The following is a 25,815-nucleotide window of genomic DNA, read 5'->3' on the forward strand; positions in this document are numbered from 1 at the left end:
CTTCTCCTCCCCGTCTCCTCCTCTTCCTCCCATCAGTTTCTGCAAGCCACGGTCCTCACGGCCCCTCCTCGGTCTGCTATGAATTACGGCGGATAATGAAGCTCCCGGCGACCACCGGCCTGTGCTGGAGAAGGTGGGGCTGGAAAAGGACTTTGCCATCCATCACGGAGAACAACTCAGCCTGGCTCCCGCAGAGCTGTGGTACCAGCAACGGGTCGAGGGATGCAATTTGTGGCCGGCAGCTTCTTGGCTTTAAGCGGCATGAAGGCAAGAAGCGGAGAAGTGAGGTTTAGAAGGTCAGGCATCCTTAAGCGAGCAAGCCTCCGAGCTCTTGGGTTCAACGGCAGCTCCCTGCGGCTCGGAGCCAACGGATCGGCGCACGGGGGGGCTCATGCGGAGAAGGAAGGATGCAGCATTTTGGCAGGGAGTAAAATTCCTCCATTGTTTTAATGCAAGGGATGTCTATTTGGCCTCAAGCGCGAGGGGTTTGTTCCCTTAGTCCGTCCCTTCTGTCAGTCCCGGAGCCATTGCTCTGCCTCTGAAGCTCCGAAGGCATGCCGTTGGCTGCGGGCCCACTCTGGGATCGCAGAAGGGCTGAGGGAGCCCAGCACCATCCGGATGGGATGGGGTTTGGTCTCATTCTCCGCCCGGCCTGGCTCGTCGGTGTGTCGCTGGGCCGCAGGCAAGGCAGCACCCTCCTGGCCGTGACAGCGGGGTTGCTCTTCAGACGGTCAGTCCCAGCGTGGATTTCCTTTGGTCCGTGAGTTGAGCACGTCGTTAGACGTTCACCTGCGCCGAAAGACATCTGAGATGGCAGGAGCCAGGCGTGAGCCTCGGGAGAGCAGGGATGCAGGGCTGGAGGACCACAGCGGGGGGCTTGGCAGCGCTTCGGGGCCGGGGAGAGGCAGCCAAGCAAGGACGGCACAAGCAGGGGAGAACCCGCTCTGGAAACAGGGCTGGGAACCAGAAGAAACCGGGATCAGAGGGAACTGCTGCAGCTGGAAGTGGTGCTCCAGTTAAAAACGAACAGCATACTCCTGCGGCAGCCGGTAGGAACCCTCCCAGGGCAAAATCCCAACCACCGAGCACAGGATTTCACCCGGGCTCCTTCCGTTTGCGGGGCTTGCTCTAACAAACACGTGCTGTCCCTGTGGCAGAGGAACCGAGCTCCTCGGAGGAGTTTCCTTGAGGATGGGTCCCCACTCCTGCGCCCTCGGTGAGCCGCCCAAGCCTCTCTCCTCATCCTCTCTACACGCTGCTTGGGTTGTAGCACAGCAGGTTGAACTCCAGGTTTTCATCCCAGTGCCGGAGCAGGACGAAGAGCTGCTGGGCTGCGGCTTTCACCGTGGCCAGGCTGTATCCCTCCGGAAAGTCCTGCTGGCTCAGCCACAGGCTGGCCTTGGCAGCCACCAGCTCCCACTCGATGAAGTAGGAAGCCGAGCTGTGCTCCAGCCAGGCCAGGGCCACCGCCGTGGCCCACAGCATCCCCTCCAGCTCCGTCTGCTGCTGCAGCTCGATGTCAAAGAGCAACGCCTGGACCTCTGAGCCCTCCGTCTCCGAGCCCCGGCCGCTGTCAGCTTGCAAATCGTCCAAGGCTGTCGTGCTCTCCGGAGAGGAGAAGCGGCGGATGGTGATGGCTGGCGGGGCGAGCTCCTTCTCAGCTTTCAGGGCTTTGGAGATGCTTTCCACCGCGCTGCCCGAGAAGTGGCGAAGGCGGCCAGCGTCCTCAGCATGGCTGCCGGGTCCCTCCGGCGCTGCACCCAGAGCGATGTCTCTGGCATTGGGACTCTTCCCGTGCCTGTCAGGAACCAGGAGCTGCCGGCCAGAGCCGAGGCTTTTGTGGTCCCTGGAGGGACTGGTCTTCTTGGTGCTGTAGGAGCTGGAGGGGCTGAGGGCCAGGCGGTGACAGGCGAAGGGAGATGTCCACTTCAGCTTCTCCATGGGGATGTTGACGGCATCGCAGAAGGCCGAGTTCATGAGGAAGGCACCGCAGGCCAGCTGCAGAGAGGCCTGCAAGGAGCAGTGGGCACAGAGAGAAGCTCTGAGACACCAACCACTTCTGGCAGGTTCATGAGGAAGGCATGCATGGATGGAGCAGCTCTCCGTCTCTGAGCGGACCATCGGACATGGCCACCAGAGACAGCAAGAGGCAGGATCCGGGGGGATCCTCCTGCCCTCCGCTCCCTTGCAGTGACCACACAACCCCGGCAAGACCCAGGAACAGGCTGCTCACCAGGGGAAGGTAGTCTATGTTCTCGTTGTCGCACTCGGAGCTGGTTTCATTTGCTCTGCTGGGAGATTTACTCATGAACCCTTTGGCGGCTCGAGTCAGCAGCCTGGTTTTATTGAAGGTCAGCCTGCAGGAGGATAAGAAGGTGGTCACTACCTCTGTGCCCCTCCTGCTGCCCGCCTTCCCCTCCAAAAACCATCCCCAGTCCCCAGCCACCGGCACCACGCTCAGTCCTGGCACCGGTTCCCAGCACATCCCTCCTCTGCCCTTCGCTTGTATTCGCCTCGGACATACAGAGATATCTGCAAGGCAGCCGCGAAGGTCAGAGGAAGCTCGATCTGGCCCATACCTTGCAGCAAAGAGGCTCTCGATGGATTTTTGGGCTTGTGCAGAGGAAGCAGACAGGCTCTGGAACGGCCCTGGGAAGAAGCACGAAGCTGGGGTTACAGTGAGGTGCTACAGGAGAACAACAGGGAGCAGAGTCTTCGCGCTGGGACGTGGCGGGACTTGTTCTGCTGCTGAGTCTTTGGCAAAACCCTTCCTCTCCCCTTGCCTCATTTTTCCTACGTGGATAACGAAATTCCCGTGCCTCTCAAAAATAAACCTTGGGGAGAATCTATACCAAAAGCCCCACCAGGGTCTGTCCTTTGCGCCCTGGAAGGAGTCAGGTCTTATGCTCGCAGGCCTAACTTTAGGACACAAGGTCTTATAAAACCCCCCAAACTCGGCAGAAGTATTTGGAGAAGAGCCCGAATCACAGCCTCCACGCGCCTGCACCCTGCCAAGCGCCGTCAGCCCGTTCCCCTACCTTCGGGGAGACCGCAGCGCTCCCAGCCAGAGGAGGACGGGGTGCTGCAGGGCGACAGGCTGCTCTCCTCCGCATCTGCAACGGAGGAACCGCGTCAGCAATGCCGGCCGGCCGAAATCGACACCGCGCCATGGCCGCTGTCCCTCCCCGCGGCGTGATCAGGTTAACGAGCCGGATCGGGGGCAATTTTAATTCAGCTGCAGACCCGGCAATGCCAGATGAGGTTCGATCCAACCTCATCTTCGTTAGCGGATGATTTGGTGACAAGCAAGTGTCTTGCATCCCCCTGCCTCTAACTACACCTGGCTCCATCCCCCGTGTTATCTGCGTTACGGCTGCCAGTTACCCTCCAGGCACTGTCAGCAGCCACTGCCTGCGATTTGGGGGTTTCAGGGTAAATTGCAGCTTCTTCCCTGTTGAAGGAGACGGACTCCAGCCAGGCACATGTCTGGTGAGCACCATATTCAAAGAAGAAGGCAGAAGGAAAAAAAAAAAACACTGGAGAATATGTTCCTTCATGGGCTAAACCACTGAGATTCGTAACAACAGGACAGAGGCAAAACCCAGGGAACCTTACTTGTGCTGTAACATTCATCATCTCCGTTCTGGCCGCGCGCTGACTGGGGACGTCCAGGGGAAAAGCCACGATGCCGTCTGTTTCCCGAGCCCAGGCTCCTCTGGCTGCCTTGCTTGGATGCTGCCCCCGGGCACGAGAGAAGGGAATTGCCAGCATTAGAGAGGGCCTGGTACGCACATGGTGGCAACAAAACCCACAGAACGATGGGCTCGGTCATCTCCAGGCATCCAGACCAAAGAGCAGACCTTCTGCCTGGCCACGGGGAAGAGGTTCTTGCCACCAAGAGTGGCAGGCATGGTGTCAGGCTCAGCCACGGCCTCGGGTTTGCTCTGAACTGAGCCATGGCTTCCCAGGGTTTGCTCTGAGGGAGGTTTCTCAGGTGACATCCCTCAGGATATCACATCACATGCTCCCTCCCGGGACATTTCACCCCTCTGCCGGCCCTGCGTTACCTGTGTGGGTGTACTTGATGACGGTGGGCAGGTAGGCGTTGGTGCTCAGGTCCACCGGCACGAACGCCGTGTACTTGCTGATGACGTTGCAGGCTTTGCTGGTCTGGACAGCGTTGACCTGGTAGCGCCGCCCAGACCCTGCCACGTGAGAGACACCAGAGTTAGAGCCCACGCGCCCCGTGAGCTCCATCCACCCGTCGGACCCAGCTCCCGGACCCACCTTCACGCTTGGGCTCCATACTCAGCAGGGACTGTGTCCCTCTAACCTCTGCCTGCTGCTTCTTCTCCTCCTGTTTTACACACACAGCTGCATTTCATGGAGCAGAAGACCCAGGGACATGTGCAGCCCAGAGCAGCGATGCGTGGCTGCTGTTGGACCCTCTGAGTTAGAGACCATCTCCCACCTCCAGGTGACTAACTCCTCAAAAATAATCACCGTCACTCGATGTGTGGGGCGGAGGAGCATGAAGGAGCAAGAGCTCGAGCATGTTAACGTGCAACAAGGCCGCAGAATCACAGAATGGTTTGGGTGGGAAGGGATCTTCCAAGGCCACCCACTCCAACCCCCCTGCAAGGAGCAGGGACATCTCCAACCAGACCAGGTTGCTCAGAGCCATGGCCAACCTGGCCTGGAATGTTTCCAGGGATGGGGCATCCACCGCCTCGCTGGGCAACCTGAGACAGTGCTCCACCACCCTCAGTGTAGAAAATTTTTTCCTAATATCTAATCTAAATCTCCCTCCCTCTGTTTTAAAACCATTTCCCCTCGTCCTGTCACAACAGGCCCTACTGAACAGTCTCTCCCCATCTTTCCTGGAGCCCCCTTTAGGCACTGGGAGGCCGCTCTAAGGTCTCCCCGGAGCCTCCTCTTCTCCAGGCTGAACAGCCCCAACTCTCTCAGCCTGGCCTCACAGGAGAGCTGCTCCAGCACCCTGATCACCACCGGGAGCGACGCGTTACCATGCTCAATCTCGCACTCCTTCTCGGCAAGCTGCTCAAAGTCCCGGATGACCGACTTGGCTGCCAGGTGGTGGAAGGTCTCGCTCCACAGGTCCGCCTCGCCACCCGCCCAGCTCTCCCGCTCTCGGAAGAGGGGGTGGACATCAAAGGCCACTTCCCACTGCACGGGCTCGTGGCTGCGTAGCCCCTTCACCACCGCCTTGCAGAGGGTCCTGGGGGAGCGTGGGGAGCCACGGGCAGCGCTGGAGTCGAAGTCCTGGGGCTCCCAGTCAGAGGAGGTCTCCGTTTCAAACGTGAAGGAAGGATGCTGGCCAGACTCTGCAGAGAGGGGAGAGGCGGATAATTAATCACCTCTGTGGGAGCTGAATTCCCCACTGTCACCAGGAACCATAATTAATACTTCTTCATTTTCACACGGCGGCACAGAATGCGACGCAATGCCACCGAAACCCCAGCACAGATAGGTGGGCCTGGCCATGCCCCCCTCTCCCCCAGTTACCCAGATCCCTGGGGCTCCGGCTATCCGACGAGGACCACAGGCTGGCGTTGGCATCGAGCAGTCCCAAGCCCCTTCCCGCAGCCGCTTGCTGCAGCCCATCCGTCACCGGCGGGGAGTCGGCGTCATGGCAGAAGGACATGCAGCTCCGGTGGAGCAGGGACGGCCGCCGGGTGCCCACGCCGCGGATCCTCGTGGCAGAGCCCGGCGAGTTGGCTGCGAAGGGCTGCGAGCAGAGCAGACGTTAGGGCTGGAGCCGGCTACAGCCGATGGCACGGATCTGCTCCGTCCCTTCTGATCACATCTGTTCCCTGCCTGATCCCAGCGTGAGATGCAACCGTGCAAACACGCGGGTCCCTCTCCGCTCAGCCCTGGCCCTGCGGGGTGTCCCCAGGGGGACCCTGACCCCAGAAGCCCCTTCCCCAGACAGGCAGTAGGTGAAATATGAGTTTCATCCTTCCAGACATTTTAATGACTTCACTTGGGATCCAAAGGAAAGAAGAGAGACAGAAAGATCAAGGAGCAGTTGCTTAGTAACGAAAGCAGAGAGGCGCAGGGGATGGGGAGAAAGGAATTTTTATCTTTTTATCTTTTTTTTTTTTTTTTTTTTTTTTTAACGAGACTGCTTCTCCACTTTTAGGAGCCATGACTTCCCTCTCCAGCACCTCCAGTGCCACATCCTGCCCGAACGTCCCTCTCCACGGCTAGCAGTGACACTGAGCTCTGCCTACTTCTACCCCTGTCCCCAGTGCTGTGGGAAGGTCCTCCTAAAACCAACAGTCTCTCCATCTTCCTAGCACAACACCAGCAAGGGACAGAGGTGGTAAAAAGTGGTGGGTCGCAGGGACGGATGGAAAGATGCTTTTCCGGGTGGCAGGCAAGAACGTGGCCTCCATCACCACCAGATTTTTGATGCTCTAGGAAATCACCAGCAAAAATGGGAGGCAGGCAGCTCCAGGAGCTACTTACCAAGCTGGGACTGGGATATTTAAGAGCAAGCAGCCCCTGTCAGACCCTTTCCATCCCAAACCTGCTCCTTCTCCCGCCCAAGCTCTCCTCCCAGCCAGAGGAAGCCAGCTGGGAATGGAGCCGGGGGTTTCGGCTGCCCATCGCAAGCGCTGACCTTTCCTTCCCAGCACGGCGTGCAGAGATGAGCTGAGCGCTCACATTCACACCCCTGAAAATGTCAAGCCCTGACAGCTGGACTGGGAGTTCTGGAGAGCCACTGGGAGCCCTCCCAGCACGAGGCATAGCAAAACCAGGCTGTAATTAATTAAGAGCAGGACACGTGGTGTTAACGGTTTACTGCCCTCCAGAAGGGAGCAGTTTCCATCTCTGCCTTCACACCGAGCATCCTGTGGGCAAATCCTGGACATTTGCAGTGTGGGTGAGGTCACAGGTGCCCCGAAAACCCACTGTAGTTTGCCCTCCGTCAAGCGATGCTGTTCACCACCCTCGCTGCTGCAGCCGGAGGGCAGAGGTCTCACTTCTCCCTGCGAAGCCCTGGCCCTTCTTCCCCTTCGCCCCCTCGTCCCACCTCCAGCCTCCCTTCACCCAGCCGATCTCTAACCCGCTGCAGAAGCGAAACAAACGCCCCAGACAGCTCTGAGTTGCCATGGGAACAAAAGTGCTGCTGGTCCTCCCAGCCCTGCAGATGCTGATTGCAGAGCAGAGCATCTCGGCGATGCCAAGGATGGGAGAAAACCACCCCTAGCCTTCCATGCTTGAAAAATCTTCCCAAATTTCACCTGCTACCTGCTGCAGGCAGGGGATATAACACTGCTCAGCAGATGTATCACCACACAGGCCCAGGTCTCAGCCCCACGCTGCACACGGGCCAAGCAACCAGTTAGAGCAGTGGGGCTCTGCTGTGGGGCTGCCTTCCTTTTCCCGTGCCGGGCACAGATGTGCCACGGCCCGGCGGAGAGTTTGCACCACGTGGCTAAATTCCAGGGAAATAAGAAGGAAGCAGCAGCCTGGGGATCAGATGAGCAGCTTGTGGTGTGCCGCAGCACAAAGCGTGGGCATGAATATCTATACACCATGACTCGTGTGAGCCAGGCTCCTTCCCTTACGGATCTGAGATTTTCCTGCTGGCCTCTGCCTGCAGGCAAAGCCTCTCCGGGGGTCACCTACCTGGAAATCCACCTGCCAGGGCTCAGGGCTGACCTGCTGCAGGTCCTGCAAGTGGGTTTTCCGAAGGGGGTTTTTCACCAGGACGGTGCCGGGATCGCTGGCCGTGGGCACCTTTTTGCAAGGCTCGTGGTCGGCGATTTGGGTGGTGCTGTACGCCCGTCTCCTGGAGGAAGCGTTCATGTCCATCCCTGCATGGTGGGAGAGGGGATCAGCTCCGCTCCGGAGCAGGACCGGCCAGCACCATGGTAGGCAGTGAGGAGCCCATCCCCGTGGTCCTGCCGGGGCTGGGGGGCCCACACACAGCCCTGCACAATTTTAAGCAAAGCAACGGAACCACAAAAGGCAATGAGAGCCTACACTCAAAACTCCTGGGGAAGTCGGGAGAGCAGACTGGGGAGGTTTTGTCTGAGCAGCTTTCAGCCAGAAAAAGCCTGACTGCATTTCCCTAAACCTCTCTGGAGAAGACAAAGGCTTTACTAATGAAATTTCATTAGTGCAGACACTCTCCTGTCAGACTAGAATTGCATTTGGAAAGGCATGATTTCTCATTACTTTTGACAGGGTTTAGGGGATGCGCGGCACAGATCCTCTCTGAATGAAAGGGAAGAACGCCCCACAAGTAACAGAGCTTTCCTTGTCGCATGGAGATGCAACCAGCTCCGGGGTGCAGCCAGCTCCGGTGTGCAGCCAGCTCCGGGGTGCAGCCAGCCACTTTATGTGGCTGAATGGTGATGGAGAGGGGTGACACTCCAGGGACAGGGCTTTGGATCCATTTCCCTGGACAAGGATCCTCCTTCCCCGCACACCAGAGGGCAGCTTGGGAAGCTTGTAAATAATAATGCGGCCAAAGCTAGAGCTGCTTTGAGAATCTCCAGGGAAGTCTGTTCTCCAGGGCTTCCCTTGGTTTCCTGACAGGTTTGGGTACGATATCCAAACCAAACGGACTCGCTGGAGCCTCAGGAGATCTGTCATCCCTCCTACAAACCCCTCCGGCTCTTAGCAGAGAGGCAGCCAAAGAGACTTATTTGTCAGACAGGCAAAGTGGCAGAGCAGCCAGAGAAGCTTGATTAGAATGACAGGGACATCACGCCCACGCTCGCGCAGAGGAAAATCTGACCGGTGTCCGTGTCCGACTCTCCCCCAGGATCTCTGCCCACCCCCAGGTGATCGGGGGCACGGTCGGCGGGGCAGCAGCCCTCCGAGTCTCTGGAGTGGTTCCAGCTCTCCATGCCTGCTCCCTCCTCCTGGGAGTGAAAGAAAACGGAGCTGCCTGACTCCTGGGAACGCATCATGCTGTAACGTCGTCTCTTGTCCTGCGGGAAAGCAGAGAGAGGGAACAGGTCCTACCACCGCGTCCCTCAGCCGGATCCCAGCCAAGAGGAGCCACCACCTGTGCACCAGCACCCTTGTCTGCTGAGTTCCTCTTTCTCCTTGGTGTTCCACCCACCATCTCCCTTGAGGATGCAACAGGAAAGCAAAAGATGCCTCCTGACCATGCACAACGAGCTGAGACACCCGTTTGTGCATGTGCATACCAACACCCGCTGCTCCTGCACCAGCGCAGCGCGGACTCACGGATCTGGGGTTGGAGATGTATGGGGAGGTGTCGCAGATGATGCCATAGCCAACCAGGCGGTCACCAGGGAAGAGGCAGCTGGCGCTGACGGGGGAAACCAAGACCTCGGTGCTCTCGGGAAAGACCCACTCCACCGACACGTCACTCAGGACCGGCGCCATCGCCTTCTTCAGCGACTTGACCATCTGAGGCAGAAAGCGAAGGTTACGCAGCAAGTGGACATTGCATGTGCAGCATGTTGCAGGGGAAGGGGGAAATTTCCCCCAAAAAAATCCATCAGCTGATTCCTACCCTCTCCTGACCTTAGATGGGAGCCTGCTCCCTCTCAGACCGCTCTGACACCTGTCCCGGCACCCCTAGCCCCTGGGCGCAGGCAGCAGGGCAGATATCATAGAATCAGAGAATCATTCAGGTTGGAAAGGACCTTTAAGAACATTGAGTCCAACCATAAACCCAATAAAGCACAGGGCTGATCTCACACTGTGCGTTACCAGCCTGGAGCACAGTGGGGGCTTGCAGCCGGAGGTATCTCGCTGCGGTGCGAGGCAGCATCCCCTGCTTCCCCCATTGTGCCCAGGAAAAGCTGCTGACCTTCACTTACTTGAGCCCCAGCCCTGCCTCACGCCCCAACACCCAGCACTGACTGACAGCACTCCTATTTTTTATACAGGTCCTTGCTGGCTCAAGCCACTGCTGGAGATCAGCAGCGCTCTGCCAATGACACGTGTGGAGAAGACCAATATCCGTGAATAAGTCCTGGACAAACCTACCAGGGAGCCATCTACAAGAGCTTCCCTGCATGCCAGGGGAAGAGAACACCGCATGTGGAGGCAGAACAGCTCCAGCGTTCTCTATTGTTCACCGCTTTTTCACAGGCTCAGGAAGACACCAGGCTGTGTTTTATCAGGCCGTTAATTGATGCCTCAGACTGCTGAAGGCATCAAGCTGCACAGCCCACAAATCTCTTATTAATAGCTCTATTAAAAAAACCCCTCTCTTCACTATCTTTGAAATGCTGGTGCCGTCCTGCCTTGGAGAGGTTTTTGTGTGCTCCAGGCTCCTGCCGAGGAGCGGACTGCTGAACTCCTCCTTTGGAGATCAAGAACGTGGCACCCAGCTTTTCAGAGATATTTTGGAGCTAAAGACCCCATTCTCTCCGGGTTTAGCCGTCCAGCATATGGCGGGCTGGGGTCTGCGCTCTCACCAGGGGAAAGCACTGTTCTCACGCTGTATTTGAGGCAGGGTTTTCATGAGGAGAGTGGAAATGAAGAGGCTCCCCCCTTTGCTTTAAAGTTGGTTTAATAGGCAGAGCTGTCGCAGCACATTCCTCGCCCTCAAACCCCGGGTACCTCTCGGCTGAGTGACGCCAGGGCTGAGCCTGACTTCAAAACTAATTGGCTGCTTTGATGCCGGCTCCTCTGGCCTTACCGGTGTCTGAGGCAGCGGCTACCTTTGAAGCCAAAGCTGCTGCATCGCGGCGATCGCTTCTCCCCATCCCCACGCAGAGCGGGGACGCACCCTCCCGCTCCCCCTGACAGCCGGAGATGGAGATGCTCCTTCATCCCATCCCGCTCGCCCACCTCCTGCCGAGTGGGAGTCGGAAAGGCAGCACCGGGACAGGGAATAAGACCCACGGGCGAGCCATGGCCTCCCCCTCACTGAACCGGAGCATCGCTAGAGCCTCGCCAGGTGCTCCGTCCCCCAGGAGCCCTACCTTGGGCTGCAGCCTCTCACCCTCCGCCAGGAACTCGGCGATGCCCCCAGACACGGCCGCCAGCCCCCGAACCAGCCTCCTGCAGGCGTTCGGCCCAATGCCGAAGCTGTAGCACCTGCAACGGGGCAAGGAGCGTCAGGACACGGAGGACGACGCCGTCCTCACCCCACCCAACTCACCCACTCCCTGCAGGCAGCAGACCCCCTCCCCTCTTTATCCCACCGCCACGCAGTTGTCCAGCACGTCTGGAGGAAAATAAACCAGCTCCTCTTTCAGGTGGCTGGCAGGAGGGTGGGGAACGGGCATCCCCCTCCGCTCAGCAGACCCCAAATCCCTTCCCCAAAGAGCAGCCTTCAGCTGTGACGCTCAGGGGCTTCCCGGTGGGACCCCAAGCCCTCGCCCCCTCTGCAAGCATGACCAAGCTGCTCTGCTGCCAGCTCAGCTCTTTCCCTCGCTGAGTGTGGTCAATAGCACTAAAGACCCGGTAATTATCTCGGCTGACAATTAAAATAAATGTTTTCTCAAGGAAAGAGGAACCAGCCAGGCAAGGCTGCTCCCCTGGCTCCCAGCTCGGCGCGTTGGGAATGGGTTTTGGTTGAAGGCTGCAAACGCCGAGCGGAGCTGGAAGGGCAGGAGGGAGCAGTGCCTGGCTGGGATGGACACGGTGGGAAGGCAGGAGGGATGGGGAAGAAGGCTCTGGTCTTCTCTGCAGGCAGGGGCTGCACAGGTGACTTGGCAGCGCTGGGTACGGCCTTCCAGGGTCTCCCCAGACCACACTCTGGCTCTGACTGCACTTATCCCACCGCCACGCCTCGGTCAGAGCGAGGGATGCATTGCCCTGTACAGCTGGGAAGCTCTTAAACCTCCATATAGCAAAAAAACCCCAGAGCAGCTTCCCTGATAAGCCCTGAAATCTGGGGGATGGAAGAGGAATGAGGTTTTCTTCCATTTTTCTTATGTTTTGTGCCCTTTGAAGAGGCAGAGGAGAAACCAGAGCAGCCCGTCAGCAGGGCTGGGGAGCCAGGCTGGGAGCTGGATGCACAAATTAGCTGCTTTTTACATTGCTCCCTTTCAGCGCATTCAATGCTGCACTGCACCATCCTGGAAGCAGCTGGGGCCAGACCCAGATGTGCTTTAAAAAAAAATTTAAAAAAACCAAACCAGCAAGGAAGATTGTTCGTTTGTCAATCTCTCCTAGCAGGAAGCATCAGACGAGAGCCTGTGAAGTTGTCAGCCCAATTATCTTGCTTTTGATTGTTTAAAAAGCATCTGAACTTCTGGGCTCCGTTCCAAACCCTTTGAGGTTCTCCCGTGGCTCATCCCAGCAATCTCTCCTGCCTCTCTCTCTCTGAAGTGGGGACGTCTGTGAGATGGAGCCGCCTTTCAAGGAGAAGCGCGGCCCACGCGGTGCCGGGCACCCGTACCTGGTCGAGCAGGAGTGGTTTCGCAGCAGCTCCAGGACCTTCCCTGTGTTGCTGATGGCCCCATCGGTCAGCAGAAAAAGCAGGCGGGGATGGCCCCTGTGGAGGGGCTGCCGAATGACCCACTTCAATGGTGCTAAGACGTTGGTGCCGCCCATATCAGCCCGGATCTTCTTAATGCTCTCGCAGGCGACAGCCAGGCTCTCCTGCCCGAAGGAGTGGCAGAATCATCAGTCTCCGCACCTCCGAGCCCCAAGGAAACGTGACTTCCCCCTTCACCCACCTCGCAATATGTCTGACTGGCAGGAAAGAGGGTCGTGAAGGTGGACCCAAACCCAACGACGTTGAAGAGGCACGCTGGCATCAGGCTCTTGAGAATGACCATCAGAGCATCCTGGGCGGGGTGGAAAGCAAATGAACATCAGGCACGCCAGGTATCTCCCTAGCTGCCCCAGCTTCATCAGTAGAAGCTCTGCCCAGACCCTGCCTTGCCATCACACCTTCCTCCCACCCGCATCTGACAACAAAACAACCACTTCTGCATTTTACTCCACTCTTCCCAAAGTCCCTTAATGATATTCGGCTCCCAAAGCAGTGAGGAAAATGGGGAATCTTCAATAAATAAATAAATAAATAAAGAGCTGAACAAATCTTTCTGTTTGTTTTTAACTGATGAAATTTGTGCTCGCAACACGGTACTGCGGCGCGGAGCTAGTGGGTGAGAAGCAGAGTGTGAAATTGAGAAGTGCGACACGCAATGCATCTCAACGCCCAAACTTGCAGAAAATAAGCAAACAGCTTAAAGTTACACAAAAGGAAAAGCCTCCCCCATCCCCACTCCTCTTGTATACATAGCTGGCATCCACTAAAATAGCTGGGAGAGACAGTTTTAAGTTCTTTTCCTTACCAGAGGTGGTTATCTAACTTGCCTGTTCCTGGTCTTTACATAAGGGGAGAGCAATTTAAATTGTCTCGGGCATCTGCGACGGCCAGGGACAACTCCAGGACAGAGCTGGTGGCACCAGCCACTGGGCAAGAGCTGCCCAAGGAGCTGCGGGGTTTGCAGGGGCAGCAGGAGAAGTTGGGGTGGCAGGGGAGGGAGGCCAATTTAAAGCCAAGTGCTGGCAGTCTTCGGGAGCTTTGTGCTTTCTGTTTATATGCTGATACAGGCAAACGCCTGCCAGGCTGCCGAGGGCAGCAGAAACCCTGAAGCCAGCCCGAGAGATGAGCTGCCAAGGTCAAAGGAGCAAGAGCTGCCTCCTCGCTTGGTCACCCACAGTGGCAAAGATCGAGCAAGGCGAGGGTCGGCACTGGGAAGAGCCGCGGGGAGACGGGCGGTGGGTCAGTCCGGTTCCCGACCCCTGAAAGACTTGGCAGAGAGGCAGAGCCGGAGCGAAATGATGCACGAGGAGGGGGCTGCCCTTTGCCGGGCTGCAGAGGACTTTACACCAAGCTGTTATCGCAAACCTACGGGAATGTATTTATACCGCTGCTCCCAGATGGCTCCTGGGATGCCAGCTCTTCCAAATCTCAACGCTGACATCCCACCTCAGAGCTAATTACAAGGGAAAAAAAAAACAGATTTCCAAGTATTTTTCTCAAAGCGGGCAACCGTTGCCTGCTTTCTGTTTCAGCAAGTGGAAAGATTTATTGCTTCTCGCGGTAAGTATTGATCTTGATCCCGTTGCACTCACTATCTATGCGGCAGCTCGATAAGGAGGGATGTTTGCCTCCAGAGAAGTCAATTCCCAGTTATTAGTCCCATTTTGCCAGTGAGGCACTACCATGGGTCTGGCTCTTCTCCCCAGCTGCACCAAGATGAGAAAGGACCTGGCTGCAGGAAATTTAAACCCCTGAACTTTCCACCCCAGCCACTCTGGCCGAGCGCCCTCCTGCTCGGCAGCGAACCGCAGCCAGCCCGCGCCGGACCAACCCCTCCCCGTTTGCACCTCGGCTTTCCCCGCCGCACACATCCGAGCCTTGCCACGCTGCTCACCCAGCAATCTGAGGATGATGTAAATGTTTCCATCAAGCACATCCCACCCAAACCCACGAAGAACAGCCCCAGCTGCGAGGTCCCTGGTATTTACAAGTCATAAACAAGGATCGGGGGACGCAAAAGATGGACAGTGGTTTTCTCCCTTGAGGTATCTCCTCCAAAATCTCTGCTATCTCGCCCGAAATATTTTTTTCCAGAAAGGGAACAGCCTTTTTCCTGTTTTTACAGCTCTCCTGCAGATGCGAGTCCCAGTTCAGGACCCCTCAGAGAAGGGCTCTACCCCCGCAGGGTCCCCATCCCCATTGTGGGGACAAAGCAGCCCCCACAGACGCTGCAGAGACCGCGGTGCCCAAGTTGCAAGTCGGAAAGCAAAAATCTGGCCAGAAGCAGAGATTCCTCCCGATTCCCAGGCTCCAAAACGTGCTGAGGGAAGGGGGTACAACCTCGGGGATATCCTGGCCGCTTGGGAGGATGCAGAGAGAGGGGACAGCCTCCCTGTCCCAGGGGACCAGTTGCAGCCATCCTCCAGCTCCCCGGTATCCCAATCCTTGTTGCTGGAGGTGGCAGTCCTCCAGCAGTTCCCATGGAAACCGGAGACAGATGGGTGAGGAGATGGGCTAGAAGATGCTCCCTGCCACTCGCCCTGGGCCATGAGCCCCGCAGAAGGGGGTGCAGCCGTACCCATGGGAGCATTTGAGTCCAAATCTGGGTGAAAACCAGCTCGGTGAATCTCTCAGACATCCAAATGCAACCGAACCCCTCAGATGAAGCCTGCCTCTGCGATGCCCTCGCTGTCCTCAGCGAAGATGCACGGGACAGCACAGACTCACACCCTGCTCACGAGGATGCAATATTCATTAAGTTATGGGGGCTCACCTGGCCCCAAAAATCAAGGCAGAAACTTGCCAAAAAGAGCTTTTGCCAGAGGCTGCAGCTTCTCGCGAGACCTGCCAGCTGACAGGCGTCGGGCACCAACCCGGCCTCCAAAGCGTGTCAGTCAGGGATAACAATAATTAAATAGTTACTGGAGTGATTTCCCCTTCGATGGACAGAGTGGTCTCCAGCAGGTTCAGGGCAGGAACGTCTCCAGACCAGCGGCACGAAGCCAAGCCCAGCTCTCATGGGGCAACCGGCAGCTGGGTAAGGGTCACATCTGACCAGGGAACCTCAGACCCACAAAATATCATGACAAGGTCTTTCCACAGCTCCTTTCTTAGCCAGAGGTCTCTGCACAGCTCCCATAATCTTCCACCAGACTGCAAGCATTCATTTGTGTTAGAAAAAGGGATGTCTTGTGTCCAAACAACTCCTCCGGGTGCACAGAGGTGCCCATCAGCAAAATCTCTCCTAATGCACGGTCAGCACGTGGCTCTGGAGCATCCCTTGGAGCTCTCTGGAGGTTTCCCACCTCGGCAGCAATTGCCCCAAGCCCTCCTGGAGTCATGGAGAACTGGAGAAGGGATGCAGAAGATGAGGAAGCCAGCACAGAGGGGGAAAGAAAACACCTTTCAATTTATGTGCTGACAGGAAGAGGAACAGAATGCGGGAGAGTCAGCTTCGCTGCAGGTACCTAACAAGCCACACGGTTGAGATGACTAAAGCTACAGCATATAATTACCCCCCATCCCCTCCTAATGAGCACTCATCAGCACTCGGCAACCCCCACTGCTCCCTGATATCCATCCCTCATTGGCACGCAGGCCCTTCCCCTCCTGCGTCGTACCTTGACGCGGTTGATGTTGACGCCGCTCATGCTCCTGCTGCGGTCTACGAGGAAGATAAACTCTCCCTGGGCTTTCCGGAGGTCTGGCTGGATGGTCCTCAAGTCAGGGCAGAAGTTGAGCATGATGACAGGGTGGTGGAAGATGTCCTTGTTCAGCCGCTTCCTGATGATTTCCGTCTGTGAGAAAGGAGAGAGATTGAGAAGTTGATTTTTCCACCCCTTTTCACTTCGAGGGGAATCAGAGCAGAGCTACGGGCCCAAAGATGTGAGTTCATGGCCCTTTGTGGGCAGGGATCGGCTTGTTCTGGCCTCAGTGGGGACACCACCTGAGCTGCTCCGCAGGAGAACGGGATTCCTGCCTCCTCCCAGCCACGGTCATGCTCTGCCGGGGGGACAAAATCAGGGACCCCAGCGCACACACAGAGCAATGCGTGCTCGGGTGAGAGCCTGGAGAAGAAATGAAAAGATCTGGCCCTATGCCGCACCGTGCAAAACTGATCCTCCAAACGTTTCATTAGATCCCTCCCGAAAATCCGGTTCATTAGTGCCGTTTAGCACCACACCGAGGCACACCAGAGGTTTTGCCTGTGGTCACGCAATAACGAAGTGCGAGACGCAGCCCTCCACGTGCTGTGTTCACCGCTTCAGTTCATTCCTGCCGCTCTGGTTTGCTGGTTTTCCTGCCCATTTCTTTCATCATTTTCCTTTGTGTGGATTGAAACGCTTTGGAAAGCCGATCCGGTCACTCAGGACATCGTTTGATAGGAACCCGCGCGGTATACGTCTCTGTACTGCACACAGCTCTAACGGCTCTCTGCATTTCTCCTTGTTCTATTTCAAACATCAAACTTCATTAAAAATGTGATAAAATTAAATGGGAAAAAACCCTCAAAGGCTGCCGTTTCTTGCTGGTTTCACCAGGAGTAAACCAGACCCCAAATAACCGGGCTTTTTCTCCAGTGGTGAGTCATATTCCTAGATCTACGAGCTGATGACCAACCTTTACTTTCCGTAACTCACTAAACTCAAGAGCCTCTGAGGATCAATGTAGACGTGAGGGCTTCGCTTTCGGCTGCGCTGCCCGAGTGCTGCCTTTCCGACCCCTGTGACAAGATGCTGCCTGTCCAGAGGAACAAGCACCTGGCTGTCACTTCACCCTCACGCTTTGGAGTAGGAATTAGTCGGTCGCTGGGAACTGGAAGGGCTTTTTCCATCCCCATTTTCCTCCAGCCACACGACATTATTTTGTTTAACATCTTGCCCAGCGCAGGTGTTTATCCTATTTCAGACTAGAGCGATCCTTGCTGTGTCTCTGCCCGAGGACCAAATCATGGTCCTGGGATGCTCTCAGGTACCCGAGACTGAAAATCCCCGCGTGATCGGGGTGAGCCCATCACCGGAATTTCCCCACTGACCTCAGAGTGAATTTTACAGGCAAAGCTTTAGTAAACAGCCTCAAGCTGCTGCTACAGGTCAGCCAGAAAAGCAAGCATCTCATCTGCACCGTCTCTTCTCCCCACCTCCCCTCCGTTCCCCGTCACCCCTTATCCAGTTACAGTCACCTAATCAGATGTTGTCGACCGAGAGTCAATTCCAGTCCGCGTTCGTCCCCACCACCCTGCTCACTGATGAGCAGCCACGGCTTTTGCATAACAAACCGAGGGATGAGAATTAATTGTCATTTACTGCTGATATTTCTGGGCTCAAGCCAAGAGATGCCCAGAGTTATGCTCTGGGCATGACAGTTCTAGCCCCACTGTCTACCCCTGACATTCAGGGCATTTTCTCTGCTTCTTGCCCTTCTCATGCCGTTGCTTTCCAGTCTTCCTGGCGCACAGAGGTGGGTTTCCTGCAGGGAAATGGCTCTGGAATGATCCCCCACCCCCTCCGGATAATTTGACGTGCTAAAGAGACAGAAATAATTAGACAGCCATCTGAGCCGTAGCGTAGGAGTTTCATTTCATTCCACCTGCCGCACGCTGAACACAATTAGAAGAGACGCCTGCCGCGTGAGCAAGCGCAGTCCCGATCCCTGCATCGCACCGCAAGAGAAAGCGAAGGGCAACAGGAAGGAGAAGACGCGGCTCCGGCAAAAGGAGAAACCCGGCAGCACAGGGAGGCAGCTCTGCAGCGGGTTCGAGGCATCCGCCCCGGCTCAGACATGCGGAGAATGAGTTTAAGGGGAAAAGAGCATCCCCACTCGCAAAGGAGAACGCTGGTGCGTGTCAAACAGGGAGCTGACGCTGTAAGCCCGGGGCTGCGGTTACGCAAGCGTGACTGTGCCTCAGGTGAAGACGCCCACCCAGGAAATTCGGAGGGCTCTAACGAGCCCTCTCCTCTTCACCGATCCCAGCCACGCTGAGGCGGCAGCTCAGAGGCGCTAGGCTGTCACTCACTGCCTCAGAACTGCTGAGAGACGAGGCACAAACCCCAGAGCAGATATTTCTCTATTTGCTGATCGGCAGAACAAAGAGAAGTTTCTCCTACCTTGTCTTCAGTGCAGCTCATTATTCCGAGCAAAATCACTTATTTCTCCCTGACAGCTATCCAGAAACAGTAAACATTTACTGAGCAATTAAAAGAATATTTTATTCTGTGTCACTGCAATAATTATAATTCTCTTAATGCTGTAATAATGTACCTATCTAATTATGCTACGCTAGACTAGTACTAATTATACACACAATAACCATCTCAGAGCTTCTTCCACACTCAGTTTACGAGAAGTACCGCAGAATTTCCCCCTGTTTCTCCACAAAAGGCCCTCTCCAAGGGAGGATGCTGCAGAGCTTACTGGGCCAGTGTAACATCTGGTACCACAAGCAAGCAAGCAATCATTGGCTTGCACGGCTCCAGTGGCAAGGAAAGCCTCTGCTAGCGCCTGCGGCTTTTGCTCCTCACCTTTTTCTCAGCGCTGGGGTCCTTCTTAGTGCCTTTAATGAAATCATTCTTTCCCTTCAGGTGTCGTTCGTACTCTGCAGGTGTCATATCACCCTCTTCCATTAAGACATGAGGCATGTGGGGCTCTGGAAACGCAGAGAATCGGGTGAAGAACAGCCTTAGCTCAACTTTAGGAATGCGGGAACTTTAGAGATGTGGGAACCCTCATTCGTGAAAACAGAGCTTGGGCAGCACGGGCAACCTTGGGAGGTTCTGGGATTACCTCCCAGGAAGCCTAAGTCCTGACAATATTTGCAAAACCAGAGCTAATCCGGCTGTCTCCAGCACCGTGGAGGAGCAGAGAGGAAGCAGAGCCCACCTACCACTCGGGTGGATCACGATCTCCACGGGTCTGTCGAAGGTGTGTTTGTTGGCCAGTGTGATGACGATGCTCTTGGCGGAGCGAGCGGAGGGGTCGGCGTCGGCTCGGATCTCGTGCGTCGGGCTCTCAACGCCTGCCGGGGGAAACCGAGGTGCGGTGAGGGACTGAGGATGGGGAAGAGCAGGGAGAAGAGACAGCAAGATAGCAGAGGAGAGCAACCAAGCAGACTATGCGGTGCTTCTGCCGTATCAAATCCACCCCAGCACAGTTAAGTTGCCAAAACAGATTCCACTTCGCAGGGGCAGAGGAGGAGGATGAGCGTGGACGTTGCCGTGAGGCGGTGATAAACCAGCCTGGCACTCCTACCTGCCAGCAAGCATGGCCCCCGGATCTCCAGGTGGAAGCTGAACTCGTACTCAAAGGGGTTGGTGGCCTCGCGCTCCAGCAGCTGAGCCAGGCAGAACCTGCTCCCATGCTCCGGGTTCCCCGACCCAGAGTAGTGCTTGTCCCTGCCAGAGAGATGAACCCCAGTCAACGCCGTGCATGTGACATCCCCCCAGGAACTGCAGATCTGCTGGACGTGAAGCCTGCAGCAGCTCTCCAGCCTCCCGCAGCTAGAGCAGGCGTCCGCTTTGCCGCTCCCGCATCCCTCCCAGATCAGTCCCATCCCGTGGTTTTTCGTACGTTCGGAGCTGGTGGCTGGAAAGGCCGCTGGCATTCTCCAGGCTGGGCTGGGGAACCCTGGGGACGCAGACAGCTGGCAGAAGGACCCTCACGGCCCCGCTGGGCAGTGTCTGCAGCTCAGAGGAGGTGCTGATGAAGATGGAGACACTTTCCAGGGGAGGAATCACGCCCAGGTTAGCCACAAAAGCAATCCGCTCCAAGTCCTCATCCATCACGATCCTTCCTGCACAGAGAGGGACCACACCAGGGACACGCAGTGTCATAACCATGGAAAATGCTCCTCCCCAGGTCTCCCGTGACCACCCCACCCAGATCAAACACCCAAACCAGCCCTCACTGCACACACCGCCACTTCTCTAAAGAGCCCCAGCCCTCTGCACCACTCCTTCGGCTGCCCAGAAGCAATGGTGCTTTCCAGACGTATGAGACCACCACTTTTGGCAGAGGCTGCAGGGACACGAGGACTACAACCCAAGGCTTAGCCTTTCAAAAGGAGCCTCCTTGACGCTGCAGCACATGACAGACAGCTACGCCCTGCCACCTCCCCATTCCTCTTCCCCTGGTTTTCTTCCCCACGTTCACTAAAAAGCCCCTGGCCCCCCTCACCGCTTCCATCACGAACTCTTCCGTCAGGGAGACCGTCGAAATATGCGTCATCTAGCTTGGCTTTGTCTTTGATCTGCACTGTCACGGCACGCCGGGACACGGCCGCCTCAAACCCGACGACAGTGGTGCACTCATCCAAGGGGTAGACGAAGAGACCTGCCGGCCAGATAGGGTTTTTTTAGCAACACCAAGCACTTGCCCAGACCCACTAGCCAACTGCAGGGGCCAGCACTTCCATGCATGCTCCTGGGATTTTTCACACTTCAAAAACTGTAGACCTGGACCACTGAGGGTACAATTGAGGATGCAATACCCATGGCTACTCTTCCTGCAAGGGTCTAAAGGCTTAAGGCACGCACAGAAAAGCAGCACTGCGCTATCCCTGGCTCTACAGCTCCCGTAGTACCTCCTGCACTGGGATCTTCACCCCTGAAACTTGCCTTCAAACGCCTGAGCTTCTGGGTTGCGGTAGGTGAGCAAGGCCGTCATCCCGAAGGCATAACCACTGACGCACGACGTCACCTCCGACGCGGTGAGCGGGAACGGGGAGTGGGTTGTCCCGTTAATCAGCCCTGGCATCTTCCCGGGGGTCCGTTGGTGATGCTGGGGTCACCTGCAGAGAGCTGGAGAGAGGTGCGAGGGCGAGAACGAATGAGGAGCCCCAAGCACCAGAAACACTTGAGAGCCTCCACCACCTCATTTTGGCTACTGCAGCCTGAGGATTGACCCAGGATGGGATGAGACCTGGGCGTGATGGCTGCACTGATGGAGACAAGACCCCGGCGGGAAGAGGCAAGGCAGACGTTTGCCCATATCCCTTCCGGCACTAGGGAGGGGGATCAGGTCAAACCTGCCTGGCAGGGGACAGGCGGCCCCAGGGTCGGCATCGCAGCACTGGGTCACGCATGGCACCGGCGCCCGCACCCACCTACTGCTCAAGCCTCAGCAGAGCCGGTTAACACCTTCTTTTTTGGCTCTCCTGCCCCTCATCATCCTCCAAACTGACCACTTTCTTAAGGGTCAGACTATGACTCTGAGAATTTTCCTTCAGGCTGTGGGAAGGGAGAGCAGGCAGGGAGAGCCAGGCATCCTCCCTGCCCTTCCGCGCCCCCGTCCCGTCCTCACTGCGTTTCGGGGCGGTGGCACGGCTCTGCTGCCCCGCGTCTCCAGGTCCCTTCTGCAAAGGCTGACTCATCCCTCCCCTTGGCTTCGCCGAGACCTTTGCATGCAAAGCGGCCTCTGCCAAATTACGTCCCAACTCCTTCCCCCTCCAGCAAGTTTCCTTCTGTTCCAGCTCATCTCCCGCAAGACTGAGGGTTTCGGAGGAGACCGAAAGGTCTGGGGCCATGTCCAGCTCCCCTGGGGCACCAGAAGTTGCTAGGCAGCAGTTCTCCCTGGCTGGCTCCACAAAGCTTTCTGCAATGATTTACAAGGCCCGGGAGGAGCCAGCAGCAGTGAAATACATCAGTCTCCCATTTCCTAGCAGCCGCGCGTTACGAAAACCACCCTTGTATGCAAATGCCACGTAAGATGGGAACAGCAGACATCAAGGCCACGAGCTTGACGAGCATTTGGGCAGGAAAATGGCAATAAGAGAGGGAAAAGGGAGAGCAAGCAGGGCTGGCTGGGATGGGGCAGAGCAGCCAGGGCACCAGAGCAAATAAAACGGCAGCGGAGGAGATGATGGAGGGCAGTACCGAGGGCTGTACCTCAAGGTATGCTCCCAATTCCCAGCCAACAACCTCGGCCATTCCCGATTTCATCCTCTCTCCTTCCACCACCAAGGCTGCGAGCCCCAGTGAGCCCGGCCCGCAGAAGCCAGGGGAAGGCACCCAGGGGGATGCAGCACGGTCAGGAGATGCAGGAGCGTGTCCACCTGGGCTAACAGGGCTTGAAAACTCAGAAGCTGGCAAGGGTTCACCTGCTACTGGGAGAGATAATGAAGGTCATCCCACAGCAGAGGCCATCAAGATATCGGGAAGTGATTAAACGCCAGGCGGGGGAAGAAGGAGGGGGGAATATTTTGCCTTAGGGAAGAAAACAAGCCAGAAATGACAAGGGAAAGATGCTCTCCACCAGCAAGGCACAACAGGAATTTATTATGGGGTGGCCAGAGAGGTGAATTCGGGCTCTGGGAGTGTGACTTCAGCCTGGCAGCTCTCTTGGCCAGGGTGACTTACAGCAGAGCCACAGTTGAGATCCAAGACCCTCACCTCTCCTGCATGGAGGCTTAGGACGTGCCTCTCACGGGAGCTGCTCTGCCAGCGGTGATTTCTGCATCACCCAGGCCAGCGCAAGCAACAAGGGAGCCTTGGTGGGATGCAGAGCCCCGTGCCGTGCCCTGTCCCGAGGACAGGGAAGGCTTGGAGGGTTCTTCCCAGCTGCTTCCCCCCACCAAGGCCCTTGGGATGCGAGGCAGCCGGCAGCTCCACATCGTGTTGTCAACGCCATCAAGTGACTGCAGCATGGAAAAGGGAGAGCGGGGAGGCTGGCACGGGGAAGAGCCGGCATCTCTCTCCTCTGCCCCCCCAGGAGCTCGCCACCAGCCCCCTCAGCTGCTCCCCATCTGCCTTTGCTGCTCCGGGACCTGCGCTTGGTCTCCATCCAGGCATGGGGCTCGGGATGGGAGCAGGCGGGACCCCACTGTCCAGAAATCACCACACCAGCATCGCTGCCCCACAGAGCATATCTGCATCCACCCCGACCTCCGCGTGCCCCCTCACTGCCACCAGCCAGACGCCTCCTGAGCCACGGCCTCACACCACGTTTGGCATCCCGGGAGAAGAAGGGGAAACTACTGGCAAATACCTTCAGCCGGCTTGCTGCATCACCAAAAATACCCCACACCCGTCATCCCATCAGCCGGGGAGCAGCTCGGGGCTGGGACAGAAACTGTCCCTTGGCCAGCCATGCTCAGGATGCTACCACGTTTGGGTTTTTTTCCTTATCTTACTTTGCAAATGCTCTTTCCTTGACAATCTGCTCCTCTTCAGAGGAGGGAGCAACGCCGGTAAGGCGCTTGCCCCCCTCATTTAGGGGGAAGGCACGGATGCTGCACCCACGTCTGTGGACGGTCCCCGTGACGCGCAGAGCTTGCACCAGCCGCTCTGCCTGCCTGCGGGCGCCCGGCCCGAGGCACGGGTGAGGCTTGGGGCTGGATTTTAACGGATTGGGTTGGAAAGGGCGTTTATGTGCTTGAAAAGGGGTTGCGAGGCCAGGAGAGCTCCTCAGAGCTGCCGGGGTGCCCACCTGCATCTCTAAGCACTGGTGTGCCCTCAAAAAATCCGGTTTTGAGCATGTGTAGTAAAGCCAGAGGCAGAATAATGCTCTTTGAAGGTGTATTTTCATGCATTGAAATGAAGAACAGAGCAAACCGCTACTGCTGTAGGCCTGAGCACGCAGCCTGGCTACAGCACAGCTCCCAAAAGCAGGGTGGGCTCCCAGCAGTGCCACCCCCCCAGGGCCCCTGGCACCCACAGCCGACAAGTGGTCACTCAGACCCAAACCAGCACTTGGCAGCTGGGATAAAACCTGCAGCACATCCCCGCCCGGCCCCGGTGTCCAACAGGCAGATGTTCGGAGGCAGCCCCAGCTGCTTTTGCCCCCCAGGACAGGAATGCAGACGCGTGAAGCCCAGCGCTGGTACCACCCGTTGCGTCGGAGGCAGTTTTGGGCCACTGAATCGCTGCATCGCCCTGCTGTAACCTCACACCAGCCCCAAAATGGAAATTTTCCCCTTGGAAATTTCACATCCTGGTTCCAGCCAGCTCGGGGTCGTACCCACACCGCTCGGAGGATGGCTGGTTTTCCGCAGCTGGGTGAAATATTCCTCCCGTTTCATCTGTATCAATCAACACTGACATCCAGTGGCTCGTCAGGATGATTACAGCCGGTGCGGTGCGGAGATGTACAGCCCTGGATGGACGGACCATCTCGGCTGGTGATGGGGCGGCTGTTGCACCTCAACGCTTCGTTAGCACCTCCGGAAGCTGCTGGGCAGCCTCCACGGGGAGAGCAAATTCCCACCCGTTCTCAAAACCAAGACAGCCCTGCACTTCCCAATTTCTGGGGCTCTCGAGCAGAACCACACTTCAGTGTTTCCCCCGGCTTGGCAGGGGCAGCACGGCTCGGGGAGCGGACGTGACCACGCTGCCAGGGGACCCCGACCTCACCTACCTGACCTGAGACACATGGGACCACTCCAGCCCCTCTCCCCGAAAGCACGAGGCTCAAATCTCGCCACGGGCCTGGGATCAAAACATTTCTGGGAAGCACTAGGAGCAAACAGGGTCCAAAACAGCACACGCAGCACTCTCCTGTCCACGCTGGCTTTTCCTGAGCCCCTGCACAGGGCAGGTTTTGCTGTTTGAGGGCAGCATCTCCTGGAAGAGGAGTGGATCCACCACGGCAGACCTGTGGGAACCTCTCACGGGAAGCTCCGGGAGCTGTTCTCCTGTCTCCAGCCTCCCCTCAAAACGCCAGCGTGGGGTATCCTATCTGCCGGGAATATCAACCGAACGGCCGCCGCCCTTCGCCCCAGAGCCGCTGCGGGGTGACAGTGTGGTACCCCGCTGCCAAAACGGTGACACAGAGACGTGCATCCCTCTGGGAGCCAGAGGGGCACCCCGAGGCCTCGGATATGGAGACTGGGGTGGGGAAGCGGGGGGAGCATTGCTCCTGCCAGCACCCTGCAGAGAGGGGCACCCAGTGAACACAGCCGGGCTCCCCCTTCCCGGGACGACGCAGCGTGAGTTGAGACGTGATTGACAGCCCCAGCAGAGCCAGATTTTGAGGACTGTCAATCACCCCCGTGGCAGGTCACTAGGGCCATCAGTCTTGCCCCAGAGCCGGGTCTCAGGGACCGTGATTGACATCCCAAGCCTGGTTTCCAGAACCGTCAATCACGTCCCTGCGCAGAGAGCATTCATTTCTGACACGGGGCTCAGTTAACTCCTGCCTCGCTGGGCTCGCTGCTGCGCCACTGCTCGCAAGGTCTCTGCGGCTGAGCCAGACAGGGAGGTTTCAGCTCAGCCAAGGGGTGTCTGGGCTAAAATCCCCCTCTCTGGCTCAGCCTAGAAATCTTCAGCTGGGCTAAAGTCTCCAGGCAGCCAGCGCTGTGCGGGGGATGCATCCAGAGCCCAGGATGCCAGGGCCCCAGGAGCAGCACAGCC

At 57.2% G+C, this 25,815-nt stretch overlaps 1 protein-coding gene across 1 annotated transcript; it reads right to left on the bottom strand.

The window, feature by feature from the left end:
- Positions 1-218: 218 nt before the first annotated feature.
- Positions 219-21,223, bottom strand: VWA5B1 (von Willebrand factor A domain containing 5B1). The gene is made up of 22 exons (XM_086764496.1): positions 21,085-21,223; positions 20,615-20,800; positions 20,498-20,515; positions 20,086-20,261; positions 19,721-19,901; positions 19,356-19,487; positions 18,994-19,118; positions 16,093-16,269; positions 12,654-12,764; positions 12,374-12,576; positions 10,950-11,064; positions 9,235-9,420; positions 8,777-8,972; positions 7,660-7,847; positions 5,527-5,749; positions 5,028-5,345; positions 4,071-4,205; positions 3,616-3,744; positions 3,039-3,113; positions 2,580-2,649; positions 2,234-2,357; positions 219-2,010 (listed from the first exon to the last, which is right to left on the bottom strand). The coding sequence occupies exons 1-22, from the start codon at positions 21,221-21,223 to the stop codon at positions 1,249-1,251; spliced, it is 3,969 nt and encodes a 1,322-aa protein (XP_086620622.1). The 3' UTR covers positions 219-1,248.
- Positions 21,224-25,815: the final 4,592 nt, after the last annotated feature.

Source organism: Chlamydotis macqueenii, chromosome 21 (genome assembly GCF_036417535.1).
Source record: "Chlamydotis macqueenii isolate bChlMac1 chromosome 21, bChlMac1.mat, whole genome shotgun sequence".
NCBI classification, from domain to species: Eukaryota; Metazoa; Chordata; class Aves; order Otidiformes; family Otididae; genus Chlamydotis; species Chlamydotis macqueenii.